Below are 26,631 nucleotides of genomic sequence, written 5' to 3' on the forward strand. Positions count from 1 at the left end.
AGTAATATCATGTTGGAGTCATTTTTATATGTACTAAGGTTATAGTTCATAGAGTATAAAAAACCTGTACTTGCTACAAAGTAGTATGATCAGTCAATATTTTCTGTAGGCTTCTCCCTTCTCATATTCACACTGTCAGCTAACAAAGTTTTGCTTTAAAAATACTTTAAACCTTATTATGCATTTTTAAAATTTTGTTCTCAATGTCTAGTTGCCATGATGTAGAATTTCAAAAGAGAACAGTCAACTTGAAATATAGTCACACTAATTGAAACAAAGAGTTCTTATACTAAATTGAGGGTACTAAACTTATTTTCAACTTATCCTTTTAATTCTTTTAAGTGACTTCATTGAAATTTTTTCTGCAAATATTAACATAGACAAAACAGGGAGACAGGCTTTCCTCAAAACAGTCCCAGAACAACTCATGCAAGTCAAAACAGAGAGATTGTCTGGGGCATTGTACTTTGTGCATCTCTCTGTTATTTCTCCAAGCCAAAGTATCTTGGAACTTGCTTGGTCACTTTTGCATTTGTAGGGTGATCTGAAGGATGTGGGTCTAAGTCAGGAGAATGACCATACAGCATCCTCATGGAGGGGTGTCTGAAGAAGCTCAGCCCAATCCCACTCTACTCAAGTTTGGCAGTAGCAGAAGAACAGTGTAACTAGCGGACAGCATGATTATTCAAGCTGCTTCCACATATTTTGTAATCTGTATTTATACAATCTTGAAGTTTAAACCAAAAGGAAAGTCAAAGCATTTGTTCTCAGAACACATAATTGACAAAAAGTTATTACTATCCCTGCACAACACAATTTCACTAGCCTTCACAGGAATTCTGTTCTTGCATGCTTTCAACAGGTTTACATCAAAGATTAATACTCTTCCAAGGGATGAAATATTATCTGGAATAAATATGCCAATAATTCAAAATTCTGCCTAAAGGGACTAATTTGAAATGCTAAACATTTAAATAGGACTACAGAGAACCCCTAGAGATTTACACTATGTGCCAATGTATATAAAAAGGACCAAAGAAAACAAGTTAAGAACACTGTGCAGGCAGCAAATGCTAGGGGCTCCAATTTAAGTGTTTGATAGTAATAACACTGATGTTGCAACTGTTTTCCCTCAATGAAGCCACAATTTTCAGCTAGATTCAATATGCAGATGACTATATGCTTGTTCAGTGTTCAGTATATATTATTTCTTAAAAACTTTGGTGTTATATCCTGCACTACTGCAAAATAGCATAATTATTAACTTCAGTGGAGCTAAACACCAATTGACTTTGCAAGCAGATGCAGTTTTTCAGGTTAATGCAGTGGTCAATTAAGTTACAGTTAAAACTTTCTTAAACGAATTTCGTTTTTATTTGAAGCTGTGAGTCCTTCAGACTTAAACTTCTGGGCAGAGCAAGTAGAGAAACCTATAATGCGTGTAACCCACTCTCACCTGAAGACTGCAAAACCTGTTCAATTGTTATTGCTTTGATTGCGACATTGATGTCTAATATCACACTATTTTTATATACAGCACTTGTCTTTCATATACCCAAGGTAAAGACTTCTGCTTCAGTTCAGCTGTTTGTTGCCAGTCTGCTCCACGTGATTTGGTAACACAAAGATGATAATCTTTCATCTGCATGAGAAACAATCTGTTCTGAACGAATGCTTGAGTAAATAAAAATTTTTGATTACTTTTATTGAAGTTTAGAGTCAGAAAACTACTTATGTACATACACTCCATTTTGGTCAAGGTAATCTCTTCAATTAACACTGGAACTACTCTCACTGCAAAAAAAAAGGTTTTGTTCAAGTGACAGATGTTGATGGATTTTCTTTTAATATTCCCCTAGTTCTAATACAGACTTATTAACTTTGCTTAGAAATGTAAGCACCCTTAGACACTGACTATTTTTTAACATACAGAATAATATAAATAAAAGGTACTTACCAATTTTGCAATGTCATTCACATCATCTGTGACTGGATTCCCGCAGGATCTCTGGGCTTTGACAAGCGGATTAAGCAGGAGTAGTTGAAGACAAAAGCAAGTGATAATCCAAGTCTGTTTAGTAAAAAAGAAAAAAGAAACAAGAAACCCCAAGTAAGCAATCGTCAAATATGAAGTAACAATAGATTGTAGTAATGTTTTTCATATGTGAAGTGTAGACGCAACAATACTCTTTATACTCTTGTAGCATTACAGTATCATCTTCATGGCAGGAATTCACAAACATGCACTTAATTAATCTTTTCTGGAAGCAAATATCTTCAGAGTATTAATGGAAAACCTAATATTGAGCCATCAGGTTACTTGCACAGGGTCATGCTTATCTGGGTTTTTGCAAAATTTAGAGATACCAAAGAAGAGAAAGATACAAACTTTGCAATATTCTTTATCATCAAAATACAGTTGATTAATACTTGTCATTCACCTGATAGATCTGTGGCTCTAATGTGATAAACGAAAAGGAACAAAATTATACCAGACGACATGAAGACAAAAGGAGAAAGTTCATAATCACAGCCATTTCATTTGAGTACTTAAACTGCAAGCAAACCCACAACTGGACTCTGCCCAGATACTGACATCTCAAACAGCAATACAGTACGTCTTCTCCAAGTGACGTGCTCTGGCCTCTCAGAAGTGCCAGCTTGGCTTTGGCACTACATTCCCCTCCTAAATCCTATTGGAAACAGCAATGCAATTTACTGACACAGACTTCTAAGACTCACACAGAAAAGCACCAGATAACTAGCTGTGATGCACCTGGGTGTCTCCTTGGCTACACTGCCTGAACTTCCTCGCCTTCTGTTGTTCCTTGTGCTTCATTGGTTTCCCACAGAGCCCTGTGCCAAGTTTAAGCTGCAGATCTTAATTTCCAGAATGTTAAAGCATTTAAGCTATGGATAATCAAAAGTTGCCTCGGGTTGTGAAGCTTCTTGTGCCAGCTGACTGAAGCTGTCAGCAAAAGCCGATGATGGTGTACATTTACAGCAAGTATGGAATTTGCCTGTGCAGGACTGAGATCAGAAATTGCTTTTGCACAAACTAAGATACAGCTCAGCTCCGTCTGTTCTGTGTGACAGGTAGAGAACTCCAGCCTCCACCCTTGCCTTCATATGCTCTCCAACCTTTCAATTTAAGACCAAAGCAAATGAAACAACAGTGACACAATCCTCTAGGAAAACAAGAGAAAAAACACTGATTAAAAAGATGAAGTATCATTATAGTAATCTAGATGGCCTAAGAAAGAATGATAATAAAGATTGCTCAGGAGCTTCATAAACTTGACAGAACAGTGCCAGGCACTTTACCTAAAAGAGCTGTTAAATGACAAGAGTAATCTCTTTCATGTATCTTTCATCTCTTAAATCCTGTATCTATCCTACAAGTAAAACCAGTTGTTTGCTTTCTTAGAATATAGTTTCCTGACACATTAAGGTAACACCAGTGTGGGCTGCTGGTAGAAAAGACAGTCTAGCCTCCTTTCTGTACCTCTTGCACTGGCACTGATGGTTTAGTCAGTTGTACCAGGCAGACAACTTCCATTTTTGTTTTCATGTAGTATTTTTCAGCTCTCTGATCCAAGTAACTGACACAGCTGAAATGCTCTGTCAAAGATGAGACAAGCCAGGACTGCTGATTTCAATGGAGCCTGCACTTGCCTTTCCCTAAACTGTACCCTCAGACACCACAGGGAAAGGAATCAAAAGTATGAGCAAAGTGCATTTGCAACATGCAACTGGTCTTTTGAAAATGTTTCTTGCTTCAAGAAAACTAGCACTTAGAAATACTTTTATTTTAATAGTTGAACAAATAATTACTGAACGTAATTACCAATGTGAAGGATTAAGAATAATTAATAGCTCATCTTACAAAGCCTCTGTATTTTAAGCTATACAAAGCTTTGCAGTTATATATATAAGAACAACTTGAGCTCTGGGTAAATGCAAGGATTTAGTTTCAGAAAGGACCTTCGAGAGCTCCTTGCAGTGTAATAGAGCTCAAAGCTGTTTAAGAACTGGTTTTAGGTGATCAAGAGATATGTTTCCCTTTCCTACATAAGCTTCAGAATCACAGAGGAAACAAAAGGTGACCTCAAGTTAACAGGCTACCTCCTCATACACAATTTTTGGAAATAAATTGCCGTAAAAAAGGCAGGAAGTTAATGACAACTAGCTCCAAAATGAAATAACTATACATCTTTCAAGAATGAAAACTGAGTAGTTCACCCTTTGGAGTAAACCAGTGCATGAGCAGCTACACCGGCAGGGACTTTTCCCCGACGTGTTTTTTGGAGGTGGAGTTCACACCAGGAACTGACAATTTCTTTATTGGATTCCTCAGTATTGATTACTATGTGAAGAGGGAATTTGTTCACTGAACTGTGTCACGGTCATAGGATGATGTAAAAAATAATAGTCTAATAACCAAAAAAGTAACAAAATTCTTTAACTAGAAATATTTTTTCAGCAGATTGACTAAGTAACATTAATAAACACAGTAGCACACTCCAAATAAAACCAGAACTTTGATGCACCTTGTCAGTTTTTGGTACTTCTGAATATAAAGACAGTTCATACATGAAGGTTATAATCACTATACATTTTATAATTATATAAATAAATTTTTTTCTCCTCTGTAAATAATGGGATTTAAAACCATAATAACTTTATAACTGCTATTAAAACCAAATGATTTGAAAATTCTGAGATTTTTCTTGCTTATTCTCCCTGTGTCATCCAACAGGAACTGAAAATTTTCAAAATACTGCTAGTTTCAACATGTCTATTATACAAAATCTTTTAATTATTTGCACTTACAAAATATTTATATTACGCATGCCTTCAAGCACATTATATGCAAAGACTATGCAGATCAAAGAGTTGAGCTATTTTTGTGTTATTTACTAATGACCAAACCTGCTATTTGAGCAAAACTTGATTAGACTGAATTAAATCAAGGACAGAACAAAAGGGAGCCCTAAACAATAGCTTTATGAATAGAGATGCCCATTTTATACTTTACTAAGCATAAATAAAAGTTACCTACACAGCATTCATAACAGATTTCCATATTTAATTACCCCTAAGTTAACATGGGATTTTTCAAAGCTGTCCTCAGAATTTAGTCACACATCATCTATTAGCATTAAATTGAAGATATATAGCAGACAGGAGGCAGACCTATACACCAAAACGCTTCTTCCTATTTTTGGCTTGAAACTATTCGGTTGTCTTTAGATTCTGAAATCTCATAAATACTGAATATTTAAACTTGTGCAAGGGGGAAAAAATAATGATGAGACTTAAAAGGATAATTAAAACTAAAGATTTCAAGTATACACATTTGTTTATTCTGCAAATGATTTGCACAATTTCTTGTAAGCCACAATCTAGAATTTCAGTAAACAGCATTTTAGAAGATTAGCTAGTGATCCAATGTGTTGAGGACCACCCTTTCAGGTGTAAATCAACAACCTTTTCATTTACGTTCTTTATTTACAATCTGAAGTGTTGACAAAGGCTGCTGAGTGAGTGGTTTAGCATCTCTTTCACAGTATGCTAGGAAAGATGCTCAATCATGTTAATGTTCAGCTAATTCCTTAAGTGGAAAGCAGCAAGGGGAATACCACATTGTTAAACAAACCAAACTTTGGAAAGTCTGGACATTTCCAAATATCTAGTTGTCCTGATAACACTTCTAATCACAAGCAGGGAGAGTAATTAAAAAAAGGCAAATAACAAACCACAAAAAAAAAATCAAGCACAGGGAGAGGTAGTAACTCCACAGATGAATGGGTTCTCCATTTTAAAACTTCTTGTTTTCAAATCATATTAGCCATGGAATTTTTCAGCCCAGTTTCCAGAGCAAATCATCTGATTAACCACAACCAAGCCACAGCTGAAGTAGGTTAGCTGACAATGTGGAAGAATATTCACCCTGGGCCAGACTTCCCAAATTTATTTTTCACTCCTTTTAATGTGGGAGTAGGAACATCTTTCAATATTGGCCCCTCAGAGAGTGTTTACATGCTGCTTGGCTGAGACACAGCTTGTGAACTTCTGTCACAGACAACACTAGTTGGTCAGTCATGGACAGCTAACTTAATGTTCACATTTATGCCCCAAAAAAGCCTTTTGTAAGAAGATTCGGAGAAAACGTAAATAGCAAGAAAATATTTCTCAGCTTTTTCTTTTTTTTTTTTTTTTTTTTAACCACAAAGCATCCAGATGCATAGAAGCACAGTAATTCTTTCCTATGTCTATTTAGTTATTTTGCTGTGATAGAGATTAAATAATTAAAGTCATGGAAGAACTGTCTTAAACAAATTAAGAAATTAACTGCCAGCATAGAAAAATCTTTAAATGAAAGAAGAGCATTTACACAGCATGTAATCCAATAACCATTTTCATAGTATTCAGTGATACATTCCAACCCGCAAATGGCAGTGCTAGCTTTAATAGCCCACATGGCCATGCCTAAATACTGCTTAAGTGCTAAATATTGCTCAAGCCCCCAAAAAAGTGAGTTAAGTGTGGAAAAAGAAGTCACCTACTCACCACCACCTAGTTCTGGAAACAATGAAGTACTTGGCAAGCACATTTGGAACTGGCAGTGTCCCCTGCACACTCTCCAGTACCCAGAAAATAACTTCAGAGTCGCTGAAGGAAGCACTGCGCTAACTCTGAATAATGCATATTTAAGTATTAAGTCTATTGTACACCCCCTGTCCATGAAAACTGGCACTAGTCTCACCTAATACAACAGCCTATCTACTGGGGTGTTCTCTAAGTGACAGACCGGAGTTACATCTCCTATAACCAAGGTTAATTCCAACACATGGGAGTTGAGCTGTGATCCTCTGATATATCTACCTTGTAATTATAGTGGAATCATAGAATCATTTAGGTTGGAAAAGACCTCTAAGATCATCAAGTCCAACCATAAACCCAGCAGTGCCAAATTCACCAGAAGAGACCATGCCCCTAAGTGCCACATCTACACATCTACCCCTGGAGCAGATTTCCTGCCTGTTATGGCTTCCTGGCTAAAAGGGGCAAACGAGGGGTACGTCGGTACTCCTGACCCTTATTTTTCACAATATTTATGCATTTTACATCGTCAAGGCAACATGTAGAAAAACAGACGTGTTCCCTGAACAGGCATCAGAATGTCTGTGCGTATCCTTGTCTCACACATGCTCTTCCACCTGGGCACCCTAACTTCTGAAAAGCTCCCCAGTCAACATGTGAGTTTTTTTTGAACAACCTTTTGGCAGTCCAATGAACAAAATGCTCAGTAAGTCACTCTGCAGGGGTGAGACACCTAAAAATCTCTTAATCACACCCTCCATGCTTTGTAATGATTACAAAATCCAGAAACATATTTTTTTAGTGACTGATACCACTATTTATTTTTTTAAACAATGATGTGTAGTAAAGAGTATGATGATAAAAGGAAGCAACAGAGAGTATCAGAGTAATTTTTCTGTGTTTTGATTTAAACACAGACTACAGAAATACTAGTCACTCTTTTTCAGAGTAAGTTCTAGAATGTTTTGGACACAAAATATTTAAACATATATTTGGTTATTTACAAAACACAGTGTAATTTATACTCAGTTCTGCATAAAATATCTAAAATAAATAATATGAGGGTACTCAAGGGGCTAAGGGGAAGGAAATTAACAAGTTTGTGCTACAGATATAACGAGGGAGAGGTGCCATTGCTACCTACATTCAAATGAGTTCAACAGACAACTTGCTTTCACAGCTGTTTGGTCTTTTTGTGACAATACTCTATTTGCCCTTCTGTGACTTTCTCAACCCTAGAACCTCTTCCCCCACACCTCTGCAGTCACTTCTGTATCCACAGGCGACTCCTAGAATGACAAGAATGGGAGTTTTCATCTAACTGTTCATTTGGTGGCAGAATGTTAAAGTGGCACTCCACCAGCCATATGTGCAAAAGCAAAGCCAATTGCTGTATTCAGATGCTTATAGGCCAGTTCCCTTCTAAGGTACACTCTTAATGAACTGGAAATAATTCTATTCAGGTCAATGGATAAAAGGTAGTCTCAAATCTGTTAAGTGCTAATGCAGAACTACTTTTTCTCCAGTATTTTTCATTTTCAGCTGGAAGGAGAAACCATTCTCTAGTTCTGCCAAGTTATGCACATCTATTTCCTGAATCAGACAAATTTAAGATATGTAGTCTTTACAGTGCTGAGAAAATGATGAGTCACACCATTCTTTCCCACCATTTAGACCTTGGGAAAACCGGGAAGCTGCTTAAGACTACATGCCAACTTCATTTCATATGACCTCAGGCAAGTGCTATTATCCTCTACCCCTCGCAGCTCTTCTTGACAGATGCAGCTGGCTGCTCCAGCCAATGTGCTACTGTTGCACTTGGTAAGGAGCACTCAAACTCCTGCTGAGTTTGGTTTGTGTGTTTCAGCTGAAACCAAGATGAATGTGATAAGCAAGAAGTGTAAATCGATACAGAGTTTGCCCTGCAAATCAATGGAATTCAGGTGTTTTGCAATTGCATTCAGTAAACTACAAAAAAAGTCTTTTAAATGCGTAAATTAACATATTGATTTTGAATCTCTATAAAGATGCCATTGCAAAATATTTGGCTGTCCTAAAAATATAAACTCTGGTTCTTTAAAAATGTTATCTGATCCATAATAAATTTTGTCCATTCTTTAATCTCACTTGACAATCAGGGATTCAGGCAGTTTCCATGCATCCTAAACTTGTCCTGGAAGACAGCCAGTTTGTTTAGTTCCCAGGTACTGGGAAGTGAAGTTACCAAGGGAAAGGTAATTATACATGAATGTTGCCTCTGGAAGTTGTGTTAAAAGCCCCTGAATAAATATTTACTGATAATAATCCATCAGGTGGCATTCTAGTTCTGTGAAAGAGCCAGGAGATTTAAAAGACAAAAGTGTTTCAGTTTCAGAGAGGACAAAAATTTTAAAAACTTCTATATTTTGAAAGAAATCTTCCTATTAAATCAAAACCAGAGATTATAAGCATCTCCAGAGGTCCTGCACTTAGCAGTCTTTTTAGGACATGTGTACTGGCAAGAGAGATTTTCTTTTCCACTTCTTGTAAAATTCGATAGTGAACATCCAGGATCAATACTGAAATTTTTCATCTTTCTATCTACAGAGTGATAAAGACCAATATTTTCTTGTTCTGTAACAAAGGCGCTGAATCCAAATATATGCGCAATCAAAACAGAAATAAGCAGAAGACCAGACTTCAGTTGACTCAACAAAACCTCCCACAAACTTCAAAGAGGAAGTTGCCTTTTTTTTTTTTCCCTGCTGGGAACTTATGGAAGAGTTTTCTAGCACAGATCCAAAGGCGTTTTTAAGTAATTTAAAGGGGAAGGCAACATAACATACAAGATTATCTTTGTAGGGAGGACAAGCTCCTCACACTGTATGGAGGTGGATGATCTGACTTCCTCAGGGAATGAAGACATTCTCTTAGACAAAATACTTAGTTAAAGATTTTTTTCTAAAGATCTGTTTCAGAAGCCTTGCTTGTTTGCCAAGTTCATAAAAAAAAAAAAGTCCACTATATGGAATTTTCTTTTGAATTTTAATGAAAAAATATATCAAGCAATCTTCTTTAATCTTGGACTTTCAAGCACCAGTAAATGAAAGGAAATAAGACTTGTTAGAGAAGTTCTGTACTGGATCCTTAATTCTAACCATCTGCTACAAATTATATGGTGTTTGGGTTGGAAGAACTCTGGCAAAATAAATTAAAATAAATAAAATCATCTAGAAAAGTGAAAACAACAGCGATTTTGATACTTGGTATATACTAGAAGCCACGTACATGATGAAAATGTCCTCCCTTGTACACCATTCTTAGTATAAAACAAAACATGTTTAAGTGGATTCTTATTCTTTCATGCACAGAAACTTTGTTAGAAAATAAACTGCATTATAAATCTGAAAATTTTCAGTTCATGTTCAAGCCTGTGGAAAGCAAACATCAGAAAAAAAATCCTTATACAAAATGAAAAGTTTAGGTGCTTTTTTTTTTGCCTTTTTTTTTTCTTTTCAATCCTTTTATACTTCTTTTGTATAAGCGGGGAATAATTTTTGAAATATAAGTCACAGAATCACTAACTTAGTTTTAAACCAAAGGCATGTTCTCAGAAATACACTGTTCTGTTTCTGGACTCCGAATTTTTTTGATAACATCCCTGACAGGCATTGTATCTTTACTGGGATATAAATCCAGAACTAACTTACCTGACTTGTTCGATATGAGACCTTGTTACAAAAGGGTAATTGCTGAACACAGACTGAAACTAGATGCCAGTATAGTCAAGACTGTGTTTCATGCACCTACCTTAACTGTATTACATTTTTAGAATTACCTTAACTGTATTACATTTTTAGAATTACAAGGTTACCTTTGATTAAAGAACACTGTTTGGAGCTCTTGGATATGCCAACACCAGTATGAGCTTTGACAGTGCTGATGGATGACAATTTTTCACATCACTACATAGTCTAAGACTTTCCATTTCCTGACTTTTTATGGTTGCTCTCTACATTAGTGATCTACAAGAACACTCAGGATAAGGTGAAGAAATGGAGTTTGCATTAATGATATGGTTTTTGTCGTGGGATCCAGCCCCAGAAGCTTTTCTCATTCTCTCTCTCATTGTGAAGGTCTTATGACCAACATTAAGCATATGTGGTCCTCTGCAGTCCATCCAGAATGTCTTTGGCATCATCTGCTACTAAAGGCAAATGACATCAGTAACCTGAATTCCAACATACAGCAATAGGTTTAGCCAGTCCTCCTTGACAGACATTCAGAAGATTCGTATTCTTGGAGCATAAACCTCTTCATTAACTTTATCTGTCCCATGCCACAGCAGGTATCACTTTTCAAAGTCACTGTGAACTTCAGGTAATTCCTGGGACAGGTAGGCTCCAGATAACATTTTTTTGTATCCCACTCCTTTGATAATTTATATTTTTAATATGAATAGATAAAATAGGATGAATGGAGTAAAGTGGGATTGGAGGGAATAATCACAGAATCATTGAGGTTGGAAAATACCTCTAAGATCAAGTCGAACTGTAAACTGAGCACTGCCACCACTAAAACCATGTGTTTAGGCATCACATCTATATATCTTTAAAATATCTCCAGTTTTGATAACTCCTTCCTGGGCAGCCTGTGCCAGTGCTTGGCCATCATTTTGGTGAAGAAATTTTTCCTAATGTCCAATCTAAACACTCCGTGGCACAACTTAAGGTCATTTCCTCATGTTCTATTGCTTGTTACTTGGGAGAAGATTTCAATTCTCACCTGGCTACAAGCTCCTTTCAGGTGACTGTAGAGAACGTATCACTCTTCAGAGCTTTCTTTTCCCCACGCTAAACAACTCCCCAGCTTCTGGAAGACTTGTGCTCCAGACCCTTCACCAGCTCTGCTGCCCTTCTCTGGAAATGCTCCAGCACGTCAGTGTCTTCCTTGTAGTGAGGTGTTCAGAACTAAACAGGATCTGAAGTGAATCTTGGGAAATTAGCCCAGATCTTCACTGCTCTGATGGTTAAAAGCCTGGTACTGTCCAGTGCAAGTGACAGCGGTTTCTATCAACGCATTGTCACAGCAATGTTGCTTCTTTGCTTGTGTATTTATACTCCCATCTTTCTGGTGTGTTGTCTTCATGTATGTATAAAAATCAACCCTGCTATTTGAGACTTTACTATGCATAATTAAAAAGTTCATTTGACTTTCACTGCTCCATGAAAAAAAGCAACATAAACTCCCCCCAAACCTCATGGAAATAAACAAAATTTTCTCTCTTACCTCTTCTCAGATTACAAATTTTATTTCTTTGCTTTCTATGGTACCTTAGTTTCACAGACTCTCCTCTCCAAAAAGTGCAAATAAAGGATTGCCCTAACTCTTACTAAGTATTGTTACAACTGTCACAATGGGTGCAGTCTCCAACCAGGTGTTTGCTTCTGAAGTGAAGACAAGCAAACCATCACTAAGTCACGCAACCTTTAAATGGGATCCCTCCTCATTAGTCAGAGCAGTTTCTCCCATTGATAAGTAACTGTTGACCTAAAAAGTATTCCAAAGTTACTTTTCACAAAAGCTGGCTTCTTTGGATATATTCCAGACAGCAGCACCTGCATCAACTTAAAAAGGTTTGAAACAGGAAATAAAAAGTTTTCACTTTGATTCCCCAAAAACCTCAGCTGAGAACTTTTCAAATTATGGTGTAACATACATATTGGTGAGGAAAGTGATTTTGTATTTTGAAGAGTATTGTGGTTTAATCCCAGATGGCAACTAAGCACCACACAGCTGCTCATTCATTCTTCCTCCACAGTGGGATCTGGGAGAGAATTGGAAGAGTAAAAGTGAGAAAACCCATAGGTGGAGATCAAGACAATTTAAGGGGACAGAAAAAGAAGAATAGGGGTAACAATAGTAACAAAACTAGTGATGCACAGTTGCTCACCACCAACTGACCATCCAGTTCCCAAGCAGCAGTGACCCTCAGCCAGCTTTCCCCCCAGTTTATATGGTGAGCATGATGCCACGTGCTATGGAGTATCCCTCTGGCCAGTTTGGGACACCTGTCCTGGCCGTGTCCTCTCCAAGACTCCTGTGTCCCTCCAGCCCTCTCACTGGCAGGGCATGAGAAGCTGAGAAGTCCTTGACTTAGGCAAGCTCTACTTAGCAACAACAAAAACATCAGCATGTCATCAACATTATTCTCATTCTAAATCCAAAACACAACTCTATTATAGCTATTAGGAAGAAAATTAACGCTATCCCTGATCAAACCAAGACAAAGAGATTGAAAAAAATAAAACAACAAACCAATCCGATGGTTGGCCAGGCCTGTGGTGCAAGTTTTCAACACCAACAACAACACTGATGAAAGAAAGGTCATTCTGTTTTACAGCTGCATTAAATGTTTTGGGAAATAAATGAGAGATATTTTAGATTTCCTTCTACCATCAGTAGTGACACCTAAAATTTTAAGCGTAATTAATAAAAACTGTTATTCATTCTTTCAGAATTCAAAAGATTCTTTTATAAGCATTATTCTAAACCTAAATGATTACCTTGGGGCATGTATCAAGGATGAAAAGTATTTTGAACGCACTGATTTCCTGTAGCATGAAGGAGTGCCATTACACAATTCAGCTGCAGAAATGGGGCAAGGTTATGGCTCTCCATAGTGAAGCCTGCGTTTCTGCTCCTTTTCACTCTTTTTCATCGCAAAATTTGCTATATCTCACATAATGTCTATTAATGATGTGCCATTCATGATTTAGAAACATGACTTTACAGATTGAAGGCTATGTTTTACAAGCACCTTGTACACTGTGCCACAAGAGAATGAATGAGGAAAATTCCACAAAATGATGCCTTGTTTGCTAGAAACAGTTTGAGATTTAAATAAAATACATAATCCTTTCCACATCATGTTCTGTCTGTTTCAAATAAAACATGTTGTTAGGCAATGAAGTCAGTTTCTGGTGCCATAAACAGCCCCTGCAGACATTTAACAATTATCTACAGTCAATTTTTACAAAAATTGCCAAAGGTTTTGGTAAGATACTTTGTCAGGGGAAAAGACTTAAAGCACCTACAGGCAAGCTGCTTAAGAGCCAGCATACTAAAAAAAAAAACCCAGAAAGATGAAACCTGCATCTCCTGTCCTGGGGGTTAAGTTTTCATCTTCCTCTATCAAGAGATACAAGAAAATCCCTGAGGACTTTCAACATGTTGAACATCTTTGTCACAACAAAAGTTCTGTTCTTTGTACAGAGCATTTCTTGGTGCAGCAGTTACGTGACAGCCACATAATGTCTGTCAAGGTATTTCACTGGGAAATGCGTAAGTTTAAACCTTTCCATTCAAAAACTTGGAGCCCATGGTTCCATATTTGTCAATAACCAAACAAAGTTTCAATGAGCTGATCACAAAAACACCGCTAGGCTTCCACTTCCCCTAAAATGATACATTTTCACTAGATCTTGAATATGTACTTATTTTCAGTTTACTTGAGAAGCTGAGCTGCACATACTAATAGTGCTCCAAGAAATGTTAGTGAGAATCATGCAAGTTCATTTCAGCTGTTTACAAATAACACAGAGTAAGACAAAATCAGGTTTAAAACACTTTCAACTGGGAAAAATGCCCCACAAGCACCATAACTTTTTCCAGATCCTGATTTCAACTCAGTTCTCTCACATGTCAGACAACATTTTATTTCCTACATAATTTAAATTGCATGTGTTCCTATACATATACAAAACCAAAGTGAACAATTTAGCTTTAAGGTAATGATCTGTAAAAAGGATACATTACATTTATCCTGTTATTAGAATGGATCTATATTTTTTTTGTGAAAAGAATATTTATCCAAAGCAATAGACAAAAGGATGAGACTATTCTCAAATGCCTTGAAGCTTGTGAGACTGCAGACAAATCAGGTAAGAGCCACATCAAATTAGAAACTAATCTTCAAAACATTTAAGTATGCTTGCAAGACAACGTAAGCACTGGGCAGCCAATAAGCCATTTACCTTAGCAAGCTGGAATTACAATACACATTATGCCGTGTCTTAAAGTAATTACATTAGTCTAATAGTAAGAAAACATCAACTTTTTTTTTCCAGGTTTTTGATCCAAACCAAAAGCATTTTCATATGCCAAATATACTTTAGTTGTTATTATTATTCTAACTGCAAATTTTTACAGTAGAAAACAAGCATCAATTTCTTTTTCAAGATGTTCTAAAATGAACCATGCCATTGTTAATTTTAAAAATTCTTCCTGAAATTATTTCTGAGACGTATGTTGTTTTTTTTTTTAAGAAAGCAAATTGTCAGAACGGCCATTTTAAGAATTTCAACTCATGTGTAAGGTTTTTCCAGGAAAATGTAAGTTTATGATGGCAAAAATAGGATGGGACTGATCAAAATGCTTTCTTTAAGACAAAAATCCAGCAACTGCATTACTGCATCAGAAACTCAAGCATATTTTAAATTCCTATACACATCTACAAGCGAACACACTTTTAACAGCTTTTTCCTGCTAACACTGGTTAGCTGTACAAGAGTGTCTTTCAGGGATGGTGCATGGAAACTCCACTGGTTTTCAACACCTAGAGCTGCGCAACAACTTTACATGAAATTTTGAGTTCTCACCATTGATAGTCACATGCTAAAAGAACGATCTTTCAGTGTAAACATCTCAGCTGTCATTACTTTCACATGTAATTGAAGTTCAGCTACAATATATCTTAAAGTGTTTTCCTTTCCTCTAAGCTAAAGGCTGAATTGTTACAGATGGTAATTTTGGCAGATGGTTGTATATGAAACTGAGTTTATAATTAGGCCAAATCTGACTTGTACAATTAAGGCAATGAAGATTTGGAAAATAAGAAGTGTCAGATCAGTACATGATTGGTCTGGTGCCCACTGAAAACTGAAGAAACTTGATCATTCAGGTTTAGAGAATATATTGCCTATATAAAAATTTCTTCTGAATTGCATGAATTAGAAGATGAGAAACATTTCATGCACAGAGTGTAAACTAAAATAACCATGGTGTTTTACCTACTTAAGTGTATAATCCCTCTTTCTTATGTCAAGGCTAATGGGATGGTCTGAAGCCATCTAACAGCGCCCTGCTGCTGCGAGAGGGCTTCTTCTCTGCAGCTTCCCTCCCTCCGACATTCACCCGACCCCTAAGCAAGCCAGTAAATTCAAAGACAGTGACTAGCCAATTCAGCTCAGAGACAAAAAGTAATCCCTGAGGAATGAGCGGAGGAGGAGATGAGATGTGCAAAGATGAGAAGACAAGGACTATCCCTTTCTGGATGTGACCTCTTGGGCTCACTCTAACACACATCAAGCTGCATTTCAAGCTATTTTACATCTAGTGTCAAAAACCTTTCCAGACTGGTAATTTTGTGTTAAGGCAGCATTGCCTGTTTTAGCCTCTTCTGTCAAATACTTATTTATTCTTGCACCAAGAAAGGATCAGTAGTGTCCATCAATCATTCTCTCTACTACTTTCTGCATATCATTCAGTAGTTTCTTGCGATCAACTTTCAGTCTCTCTTCATATGCAAATTGCTCCCTTATAATGCTTTTGCCTATTTTAAGACGCCTATTTCTGTAATGCTCTTTTTTTCAATGGGAAGACCAGAACATTTTTCAGGATGGCTGATGATCACTACCACAAAAGCAGTCCCCTTTCAAATTTCTCTTTCTGCTTCCACTGCATCCTGATATGCTGTCCAAATTTTTCTGGTATGGGCACAATATAGGGATTTTTCATTCATTTTCCTGATGAAGCATTGCTACAAGAACATAAATAAGAGCTTGTAAGTAGCTTTTAGAAGTAATTGAAACTGCCGTTATTAATTCAGTTACAATTAGTTCAAAACATTCCTTCCAAAATGCATCCCCCTTGCTCTTCAACACAACAAACTCCACTTGCCATCACGCCATCTGTTCTTCCATCTCCCTTAAACCTTTACAAAGTTCCTCAGAAACTCTTTTAGTTTCAATTAACCTGAGTAATTTATGTATCTTGCACATGTTGTTATCAATCAATGAACCCTATTACCAGATTGAACTATATGAGGTTACTGACAATTAGAGAACATTACCTTTTAGGTTTCTGCCACGTTACAAATTAATGACTTGTTCCTACACTTTGCTTTCTGTCACAAATATTTCTTTTCCTCAAACTGTTATGATGAGAGCTACACTATGGGGCTACTTAGGTTTTTTCTTACATCTTTATTTTTTAAGGATCTAAATAAGTAATTTCCATTCTTTCTACTTATTCATCCATTTTGAAACACAAATACATTTAGTGCATTGAATGCACTTTTTTTACAGAAACTGGGCTTTTATATTCCTTTCATTGAACTTTATTAATATGGAGTTCCCATCTGCCTTCTACCAAGCGAATTAAATACAGTCAGATCTGCTAGCAATACAACAATAGAGGCAAGCTGGTAAGAAAAATTCTTTTCAACTCTGGAAATATTCATTAACTCTAAAGACAAGAATTAAGAGTTGATATGTTAAGAGACACTACATACTTAAGAAAATGAAAAAAAACACCATGTTCACCTATTTCTATGAAGTTATAATCACCTTGTCTTTACTTCAAAATTAGCCCAACTTACAATTTATATCCTGCACTTAACTTTAGATCTGTTCACACAAACTGTATTTTTAATATCCTGGTAGTTTGTGGATGGGTTTAGAGGGTTTTTGGTGGGGTTTTTTTGTTTGTTTGTTTTTGGTTTTGATTGGGATTTGTGTAGACTAACAACTACAAACTCCCTCAAATTGTTTCTGGTACTCCAGCATTTCCCCACAATTCTCCTATGTGTCCAGGAAGAACAGGCACATTACTATGATATATACCAATGTGCAAGCGTTCTCAGCTTAAGAGATGCAGGATAAATCCCAGCTAACTCCATCATCACAGAATTGTGACCACAGAATTTATATGAATGCCATTCACATGATATCTCAATGTTTTTGTTTGAGTTATGCTAACTAGAGAGAACTGTAAATATCTAATCTTAAACCTAAAGCTCCACTTCCGGCTTTCCTTAAAACACACAGAAATTATGGCATAAACATTACAAAAAGAAGTTAAATCATTCAGCTTATAGTTTGGTATGACTATGGAAATGCACACATAACTGGTTATAAGAAAATCTGAGGAAAAAATCTCCCTAAATCTGTACAATTTTGAAGAAACATAAATGCCTATTAGATACAGATGTCTATAAAACATAACTATTACACCAGTAACACATTATGAATTTAGTTAAATTACTGATATGAAATATTAGGTATTCTCACAGCATCTGCAACAATACAACAGAATACAACACTTTGAAAAAAACAGCTATTTTACCTTACTTTTACTGATAACTTTCACAGGGGTTGCTCATTAAAAATGGAATTGTAAATTGCCTGTAGTGTGACACAGAGCTTTACATTTGGTCAAAAGTATCCATGTGAATTAGAAAGAATGGCAGCGGTCAGTAGTGAAATTATTCTGGTACATGTTCAACAGCATCCTTGTTACAGACGTGCTGATAGAAAAACTTATACTAATATTGAAACAATATAATATGATTTCTTGGATTTTTTTTTACACCTAGTTCTCAAATGCTTCCTAGGATTATTCTTATAAAAGAAGAGACATTCATTTGCACGGCCTAGTATGAAGTATCTTTGGCCTCCATAATTAATCTTACAGAAAATATTGTAGAGAAAATTAGTGTAAATCCCCTCAGAGCATATATACTTTTCGATGTCTACACTATAAAATTCCAGTAAGACTAGTTATGCATTTTCATAATTGATACAAATTTTTAGCAAGTTTACTTGAGTGACACATCAATTTTTACAGGAAAAAAAAATCTTCCCAGTTTTATAGGAATTGTGCCATTTACTTTGAAATAAGTAATGGAGAATGTATGTTATGAAGACAATTCCATCATACTGAATAAAGCCAAAAAGAACATAATTGTTAGATTATAGTACTTTGAACAGGTACTATTTCAACAGTAACTGAAATAATGTTCTTGGATGCAATGGATGTGTTTCAATAGAAATAAAGCAGATTTTAGTAGGCTAAAAGCAGATTAACTTCACATATGTCTCAGGCCATTTGCAAATGTCAACAACATTCTGTTACAGTGGGAAATGAGCAAGAGTACTGTAGAGAACCTGACCATTACTGGCAAATGTTTAGCTGATCTCTAAAACCTGCATGTGAGAAGAGATTTTTATTTTAATGCACTGAGGAGAATGAGAAGGTGAAATTAATTTCAATTGTTTAAAGAACTTAATAGACCAGAACTTTTTAAAAGTACAATGAAAGCACCAAATCAGGTATTTCTCACTCGGTTAGGTAAAAAAGTTGAGAGGCACAGGGGGAAGCAATAAAAGGATTTCCTTTGGTCTCAATAAGTACCTGACCATTAAAATAAAAAAAAATAAAATAAAAAAAAAATAAAAAAAAAAACCCAAACAAAAAACCAAACCAAACCAAAACAAAAAAAAACCCCAAGAATTTTCTTAATATATTAAGAAAATTACTGACTTTAGAGAGAAGAAAGGCATTGTCACTTCTAGAAATGGCAGACCAGTATTTCAGAGGGCTCTTCCAACTGTAATAATAGATTGCAAGTGTTGTAAAACAAAAAACCCAACACATTTCAAGGAACAATGGATTCATTCTAATGCTGTCCAAAAAGACACTTTGTTTCTACAGTGGCAACAGGTTATTCAGAGGACTAATATTTGAAGTGGGCCCCAAAAGGTAATGAGGAATAAAAATGCCATAAAAAATGTCAAGAACATACACTGGAGATAAAGCTTAAGTTGTATGGGAGCAAACAAGATGCTGACAGACACACCTTCAGTAATGTGGATACTAGAAGTGCAGAAGTTCTGTTGCCAGAGGTGAGAGCACTGACTTAAGCACAGCAGAAGTCAGGAAAGGTGCACAAAGAAATGAAGGTAGATTTTTGTCTTAAGGGGAAGAGGAGAGAAACTTGCAGTCATTTTCAGATGTGGCCTTGAGTTATGATGATAGGAAAGAAATATCCAGAAGAAAATGGATGGAGTATTATGAACACCATCTGACTTGAGACTGGAGTAAATTTTTAAAAATAGCAAGATTTTCACTGATTTTAGTAGCCTGAAACACTGCCTAGTATTACACTATTAATGGAAAACAACACTTAAGAAATATATCTAAACAGTTTGGAACAGACTGCAATTATGGCCAGAATTTTTAGAGAGTGCATGGCAAATCTAAGGCACATTCTTAGCCAGTGATTATAATACAGAAGAACAAAGCACCTTCAGTGACAGTATTTAATTTTATGGTTTATAAGACAGGTTTGCATTTCCTAGAAAATAAAGCAATGCCCATCAGAATCATTTAAACTGGTGTCAAATACAGCACTGGTAGTTTTGGCTGTTAGAACAGAAATTCAATCCACACATTGCTGAACCACAGTAACTTGAAAAAGACACCAACTATGAATACTGGAGATATATTTTTCCGTCCTTTATAAAATAACCACCAAAAAGCTCTGTTTATTCAGGTACATGTTTTTTAATCCAAACGAAAGAGGGTGCCAAGCAGTGTTATACAAGCTTCATAAATTCATCTGGCTGACTAATGTTCCTTATTCCTGCCTGCTTCAAAGTAGTAAAAGAAAAACAAATCTCAGGAAGAACTGACATTCAGATCTGTATCAGTTTAGAGACATAATGCATAATGTTGTCTGCTTGTTATTTAATGTAAAAGACAAATTTTGCTGAGTTCACTTAATAATGAGCAAATGGAAAGTGGAAATTAGAGGGTTGGAACTTAGAACTTTTTTTACAATAGACAATTAGCATGTTTGAATTTCAACCTCCCTAAATTTCTAAGCACTTCTTTTCATTTAGTGAATTATTTTGCATATACACAGTATATTATTAATTTAAATGTATCATGCCTGACTCCTTAGTGTCTTACTTCAGTTAGACCACAAAAGCCAGCACCTTGATATCATACTCCCACTTTATACAATTATGAAATCCCCATAAAGAGACAGGAATTATTTTGGACCAACATGAAATGGAGGAAGAAACTTTCCTACACACTTTAAACCCTCCACATTTACAGGCACTTACAACATTAAACATGATATATTATTTTATATCAGTATAATATACTAATATAATATAGAAAGTGTAAATATATTCATTTCTTTTAAATGAAATTTTTATATCAGTGTATTACACCACATTTTCAGAATGTGCTGTATACACATCATCAAGTTCATTCTTTTGTCCTGGAACAACTCTTACAAAAGCAGTTGCTCTATGCTTTGCACAGAGTTAATTTTGTGTTTTAAACAGATAGATTGCCAGGACATGCACAACTTAGTTTTACAGTCTGACTTGTACTGCCAGAATAACTTTTTTTTAAAAGTAATTAGAGGTCATGCGTTACCAAACAGACCAAAGAATTCATCCAGCAATGATGTATGATGCTGCAAACATAAAAGGATCTTACCTTGGTCTGCTGCTAGGAAGCAAACACAAGCTAATGAGAAAAGTCACAAAATAGTGTAATTCATTTAGGAGGAAGGACACTGGAAGGTTATCAGTACAAGTCATCCTGACTACATCAACTACAGAGATTCCACCAAGAGCAAATTCAGAATCTAGGTCCACCATAAATACACTGCATACACTTAACATATCTCTAAAGCTGTATTTAGGGTGCTTCTGAAAACTTCTCAAGGTATATCTAAAGAAGAGATGACAGAGCTAATTGGACTAAATTTATCCTTGGCCTCAACTGTCAGTGAACTGACGTGCCTGGAGCTGATGGTAGCAGAACAAATGAAAGGCAGGCCTGCTAAATAAGACACTGGACAAGGGTTTATTGTCACTAAGACAGTTAAGGTGATTGAAGCCAGGTTCAGTCACATGGGATTGGCCAAACTACAAGAACAGATATGACAGACAGACTGATATTTTCAGACTATGACTTGAAAATGCTTAAATCTTTCTCAATGGAGGTTCAGAGGGTGGCATGATTCACAATCTGTGAATTAGGACTTGTGGTCTGAAATACAGTCTCCCCCGCATTCTTAGCTCATGTGTAAGCCATCCTCCAGATTGAACAAATAAACCTTCAACAGAACAGCTTCAACAAGATAAACTAGATAGTCAGAACCTTCCCAGAGACTTAGGATGCTACCCAAGAAAATATGTGAACGTGTGTCTCTCTCTGGTGTGTATGCTCACGTAATTTTTTCTAGATTAGCTTTTCAGTCTGGACTGAATCAAGGTTGTTCACAAACCCAGAGATGATGCTGTAGACCATGCATGCATCCTTTTGTGACAGCCCAGACTAAACCTGCAGACTTCGCAGAGCATCAGTCTAAGCTGAAGAGTGTAGCCCACTGCCCGGCCCAGCACCAAGGCTGCCAGGACACAACATCCCTCCCTGACTTCCCAGCTCTGCTGCCCAAAACCAGTGAGAAGCCAGTGAAGGTAGAATTGGACTGAGATACCCAGCTGGACTCCTAGAAATTCTTCACTGGAATATTAACAAATACACATGAATGACTGTTATACACGTGCCAAATCACAGGTGGGAGAATGGGTGGCTCTTGTGGCTTGGACTAAATATGATCTTGAGGGTCCTGAACTTGCTCTTCTCTTTTGTGTAGGTTTTTGCAGCAGAAGTGAAGAAAAATAACCAAATACTGCAGCCCCTGAATGCTTACAAGTGTTCTTTAGCAGCAGTGAAAGTTCAGGACTGGGAGGTAAGCAAAAGGCGACCTTTCAGAAGACCTGCTTGAGAGATCCTTCCAGGACCACTGACCACTGTGAAGCAGCAGTCAGCTAATGGCCCTGCAACAGAGGAACCTGCACTCGGACCCCCATGCCTGCACCACATGATCTCACTTTTAACTGTTTCTTCAAGTGGTGATGAAATAGCGCAAAGCTAAGGATTGACCTCCCCAGTTTGCAAAACAGTGTGCTCCACAGTATGGCTGCAAAGCAGTAAGAACCATAAGAGGCTTCTCCAGGCAATACATGCAGTGATGTCTTAGACCTGATGCTATTTTCACCTTCCAATCAAAATGGGGTCTGCTCCACACAGCAACAATAATGGCAAAATACATATAGAGCAGAAAATTCCTAATGAAATTAAAAATCATTACTGTATCGATCTACCTTGTATAATTTAAACATGATTTAAACAGAAACAGCAACCAATCATTCACCCAGTGGTTATTAGATAAGTGTAGGAAATTAGATGACAATTATTTCCTACTACTTTATACTAATATGATCCAAAGTTCTCATTAATCTGGACTCCTAAACAGGCTTTAATTCAGACATACAGTAGAATTAATGTCTTCATTATCATGTTATCAATGATCTCTGATATTAAACATGCTACCAGCTTCAATAAAATAAAATACTTAACACCATTTTTGTTTTCTCATGTTTTCATTCACATACTAATACATGTCTGATACTATTTACATTTGTCAATAACTAAAACCATCCAGCAAAGAAATCTGTACTTCATATGTTCCCTGCAGCCAGTTATTTCAGCATGGGTAATATTTACGAAAAGTCAGTTTTGCAGGTTTACATATGACTGGGTAGGCAATACAAACATGGGCTAAACAACAAAATTTAAGAGAAGCACTACCCCTTGCCACTCACCTTATATTCATCCATCACCTATTCCCACAAACACATGGAAAAAAACACAACCAACACAAAACAAGCGGTTTTATAGCGTGTTTAAAAGACTGACTAATCTCAGGTTTGGCACACCGAAGAGAACGAGCACTTTCATTTTCATGTCAGCTCCCACAACACTCAAATGGAATTGCGTAAGGAGATTTTTTCCTTCCTTTGCTTCTAATAAATGGGTGTTGTGTTTACATACTGCATACTGAGCATTGCCCATATGAAGCCAAGGGCTGCATCTTGCCAGCTCTTAACTTTCATACAATATGGTGATTACATGAGCCAGCATGCCATTAAATCACATAACAAAACTTGGAGAATGGCACTGTCAGCTTGCAGAACCATACCTGAAGGACTGACATGCAGTGCATAAAGGGAAAAACTAGATTTCAGTGCAATGGCAAAACTGGGTCAGGAGAAGACTGGGTTACTGGCTTTGCTTTAAAAGCCAAGCGCCAAATAGCTCACAGAGATAAAAACTTGCAGGCAAATAATAAAAGCAGGTGAAGAAAAGAAATAAATAAAAAGATCACTAAACAAGCCTTACAAAATTCTCCCCCACCCCTGAGTCTTTCAGGTCATCTGCTGTTTATTCTCCATATGACTTTTTATTCCAGGATGTTCTTTGCAGTTGCAGTACTGGCAAATTGCCTTCCATTAAGCAGAGTCAATATATTATCACTATGCAACATTACCTCAAAGATCAAAATCCCTGATTTATGTTAAACAATATCCAGGCATTACCAAGTGTTTGCAAGGCTCAGTTAGAATGTAGTTCTTGCTTTCTGTCCTATGTCAATTGCATGATATTTCATTGTAAGAAATATTAGCTTCTTTCCTGGTTTTCCAATGTTGTTCTTTTCACTATGACAGTTGCCAGTCTAGACAATGACAGAAGTAGCCACAGGAGTGCAAATAGATCAAGATTTACTTCAATGTGTTGAGTGCCCCCATGTGCTTAATTCCTCTTTCTTGCACCCACTTCAGTTGATCTCTCTCCTTGCACAGGGTCTTCATGGTTCTAATGGCAAGTCTTTTCAAAGCATCTCTTGCTCTGATCCCCTTGGAATGATAAATGGTTTGGTATCACATTTGTTTGCTACTCCTTAAAATATAGGAAACAACCCTTTGGAGAACTAGGAGTCTGTCAGTGCCTCTAAAAAGCAGGAAGCATAACTGCTTGAAGGCTGACAGATGCTTCACCACCATGACAAGAAGCTGTTCCACAGGCTACAGCTTGTGAGCCCCTGAGTCAAGCCATATGGTCTTGAATGCCAAGACTGCCTGTCTTTCCCAGCTTACAGGGAGAGAGGGATTGTTCCTGCTTTGCTCTGAATTTGCAAAAATAATCAGTTGACTTTTATAAGTTCACAGTTCAAACGCAATGAAATGCTTGACTGCTTTCACTCATAAATCCTCATTCTTAAACACATAAATGCAGCTCTCAGACTTTAGGAGACCCTTCACAATTAATAATCTATTCAGTGCATCCAAATAATTATGTATACAGGGTCTGAAACGTGTTTGTTCAAGGCATCTATAGTAATATAATGTGAATAACAGCAATGGATATATATTGCTAAAATCCAGAGCTGATAATATCAGATAAAACCCTACTTCAGCATCACTAAAAATAAAGTCTCCAAGTGCCTTCACTGGTCTGGAGGTGACCCAGCAACTGCCAAGAAACAGACGAAGGCAAAAAGTATCTCGCTTCTAACCCAGAAATGTGGGAGGAGGGAAAAGCCCCCAGCGCAGAGGTAGCGGTGTGCGCTTCCATGCATTGTTCTCTCCCGGAGCAGTCCCGGCTCTCGCTGGGGTCTGCCAGGGTAGAGAGTATCGGCACCTTGCGAAGTCCAGCCTTAAACCTTGTCCTGTTAGAGGTTCCTTGCGCCGCTTCTTGTTACAATTTTCCACTCATGTCGGTCCCTTGCTTCCTTCTAAAAAACGCACAGCATAGTGACTGCAATCTACAGAACCTGCAGAAATAATCGCAGGGACCCCCGCAGCGGCACTGAGCGGCACTTCCCGGCGGGATGCGGGAGAACGAAGGTCGAAATGCCGGGGTTCCCACAGCACCCGCCCGGCGCCGCACGCTGGAGCGGCGTGCGGGGAGACACTGGGAACGGCAGCCACTGCACTGCTGCCCCCGATTATTTCATGTTCTCGCACTCGTCAGGGTAACACAGACAACAGATTTACCACGGCAATTTTTTCCCAGTGCCTTCCGAGACCTCCCAAGGCTCGGCCGCCGGTCCGGCCGCTTGCTGCAACTTTTCCACGGGCTGCGGAACGCCGAGGGCAAGACCGGGCGGTAATCTTATTCTCCCCCTCACCTCGCTCCCCTAAGCCCGCTCCCCGGCGGCAGCGGCTCCCATCCCCGGCGGGTATCCCCCACCTCCCGGACAGCCCGGGAGCCACCGCCCCCGCGGACGCGCACTCCCCGCCCGGCGGCTGCCCCGGCCCGCGCCCCTCCCCGCGCCAGCGGCCCCGGCCCCGCTCCCGCGGGCAGGTGGGTGCCCCCCGCCGCCGCCGCCCGGCCGCACTCACTTGTGCCTTCTTCATAAGGAACGGCAGCGCTGCAGTCCAGCCCAGCCGGCCGTGTGCAAACTCCCTTCAGCGGAACTGTAGCTCCAGCATAATGCAGCAGCCGATAGTCCACGCATTGGGGTTGCCCACGGCGAGCCCCGCGCTGCCTCCGCCCGTCCCGCCGCCGCTCCGCGCGCCCCGCTGCGCCCCCTCCCCGCGCCTGAGCGTCCGCTCTCACTAAAGCCACCGCCGGCCCCCGGCCAGGTCTTTTATATCTCTGATCTGCCTCCAACAGCGGCGGCGGCGGCAGCCCAAGCAGGACACGCCTTTCCCCTCCCTCCCGCCCTCCAGGAGGACCGGGAGCCCAGGCAGACCCTGCGGGGCGGGGGAAACCCGAGTTAACTTGGGGGAAGTTGGAGGCAGGAACAAGCCGAGGCTGTCCCTCGCCAGCGCTGGAGGGGGAGCGGGGCCGCGGGCAGGGATGTGGAGAGGGGTGTGGGTATGCGGGGCGGGGGGCGCTGGGTGGGTGCAGAGGGCTGCTCCAGCCCGGTGCCGGGGCTTCGGCGGTGCCCGGGACAGGCAATCCCAGCCGACCGCGGGGAGCGGAGCTGGGGTCTCCGGCCCTGCCCGCGCAGGGCTCTGGCAGCGTGCAGGGAAGCCGCGCACCGCCGCGGCATTTGAGGTCAGCCAGGCTGCGGGCGCCGAGCCAAGCCCTTGGGTTGGATCCCCC

At 38.5% G+C, this 26,631-nt stretch overlaps 1 protein-coding gene across 2 annotated transcripts in view; it reads right to left on the reverse strand.

The window, feature by feature from the left end:
* Nucleotides 1-26,119, reverse strand: part of KITLG (KIT ligand) — a 52,323-nt gene extending 26,204 nt beyond the window's left edge. For both annotated transcript variants that reach the window (XM_066183354.1, XM_066183353.1), the window contains exons 1-2: nt 25,923-26,119; nt 1,958-2,071 (exon numbers count right to left, since the gene is read on the reverse strand). In XM_066183354.1, the coding sequence (XP_066039451.1) occupies nt 1,958-2,071; nt 25,923-25,937 (129 nt within the window). In that variant the 5' untranslated portion in view covers nt 25,938-26,119. The remainder of the gene's footprint in view (nt 1-1,957; nt 2,072-25,922) is intronic.
* Nucleotides 26,120-26,631: the final 512 nt, after the last annotated feature.

The sequence above is a fragment of the Chamaea fasciata genome, unplaced genomic scaffold (assembly GCF_029207755.1).
Source record: "Chamaea fasciata isolate MVZ Bird 193981 ecotype frontalis unplaced genomic scaffold, bChaFas1.0.hap1 SCAF_5, whole genome shotgun sequence".
Classification (NCBI taxonomy): domain Eukaryota; kingdom Metazoa; phylum Chordata; class Aves; order Passeriformes; family Sylviidae; genus Chamaea; species Chamaea fasciata.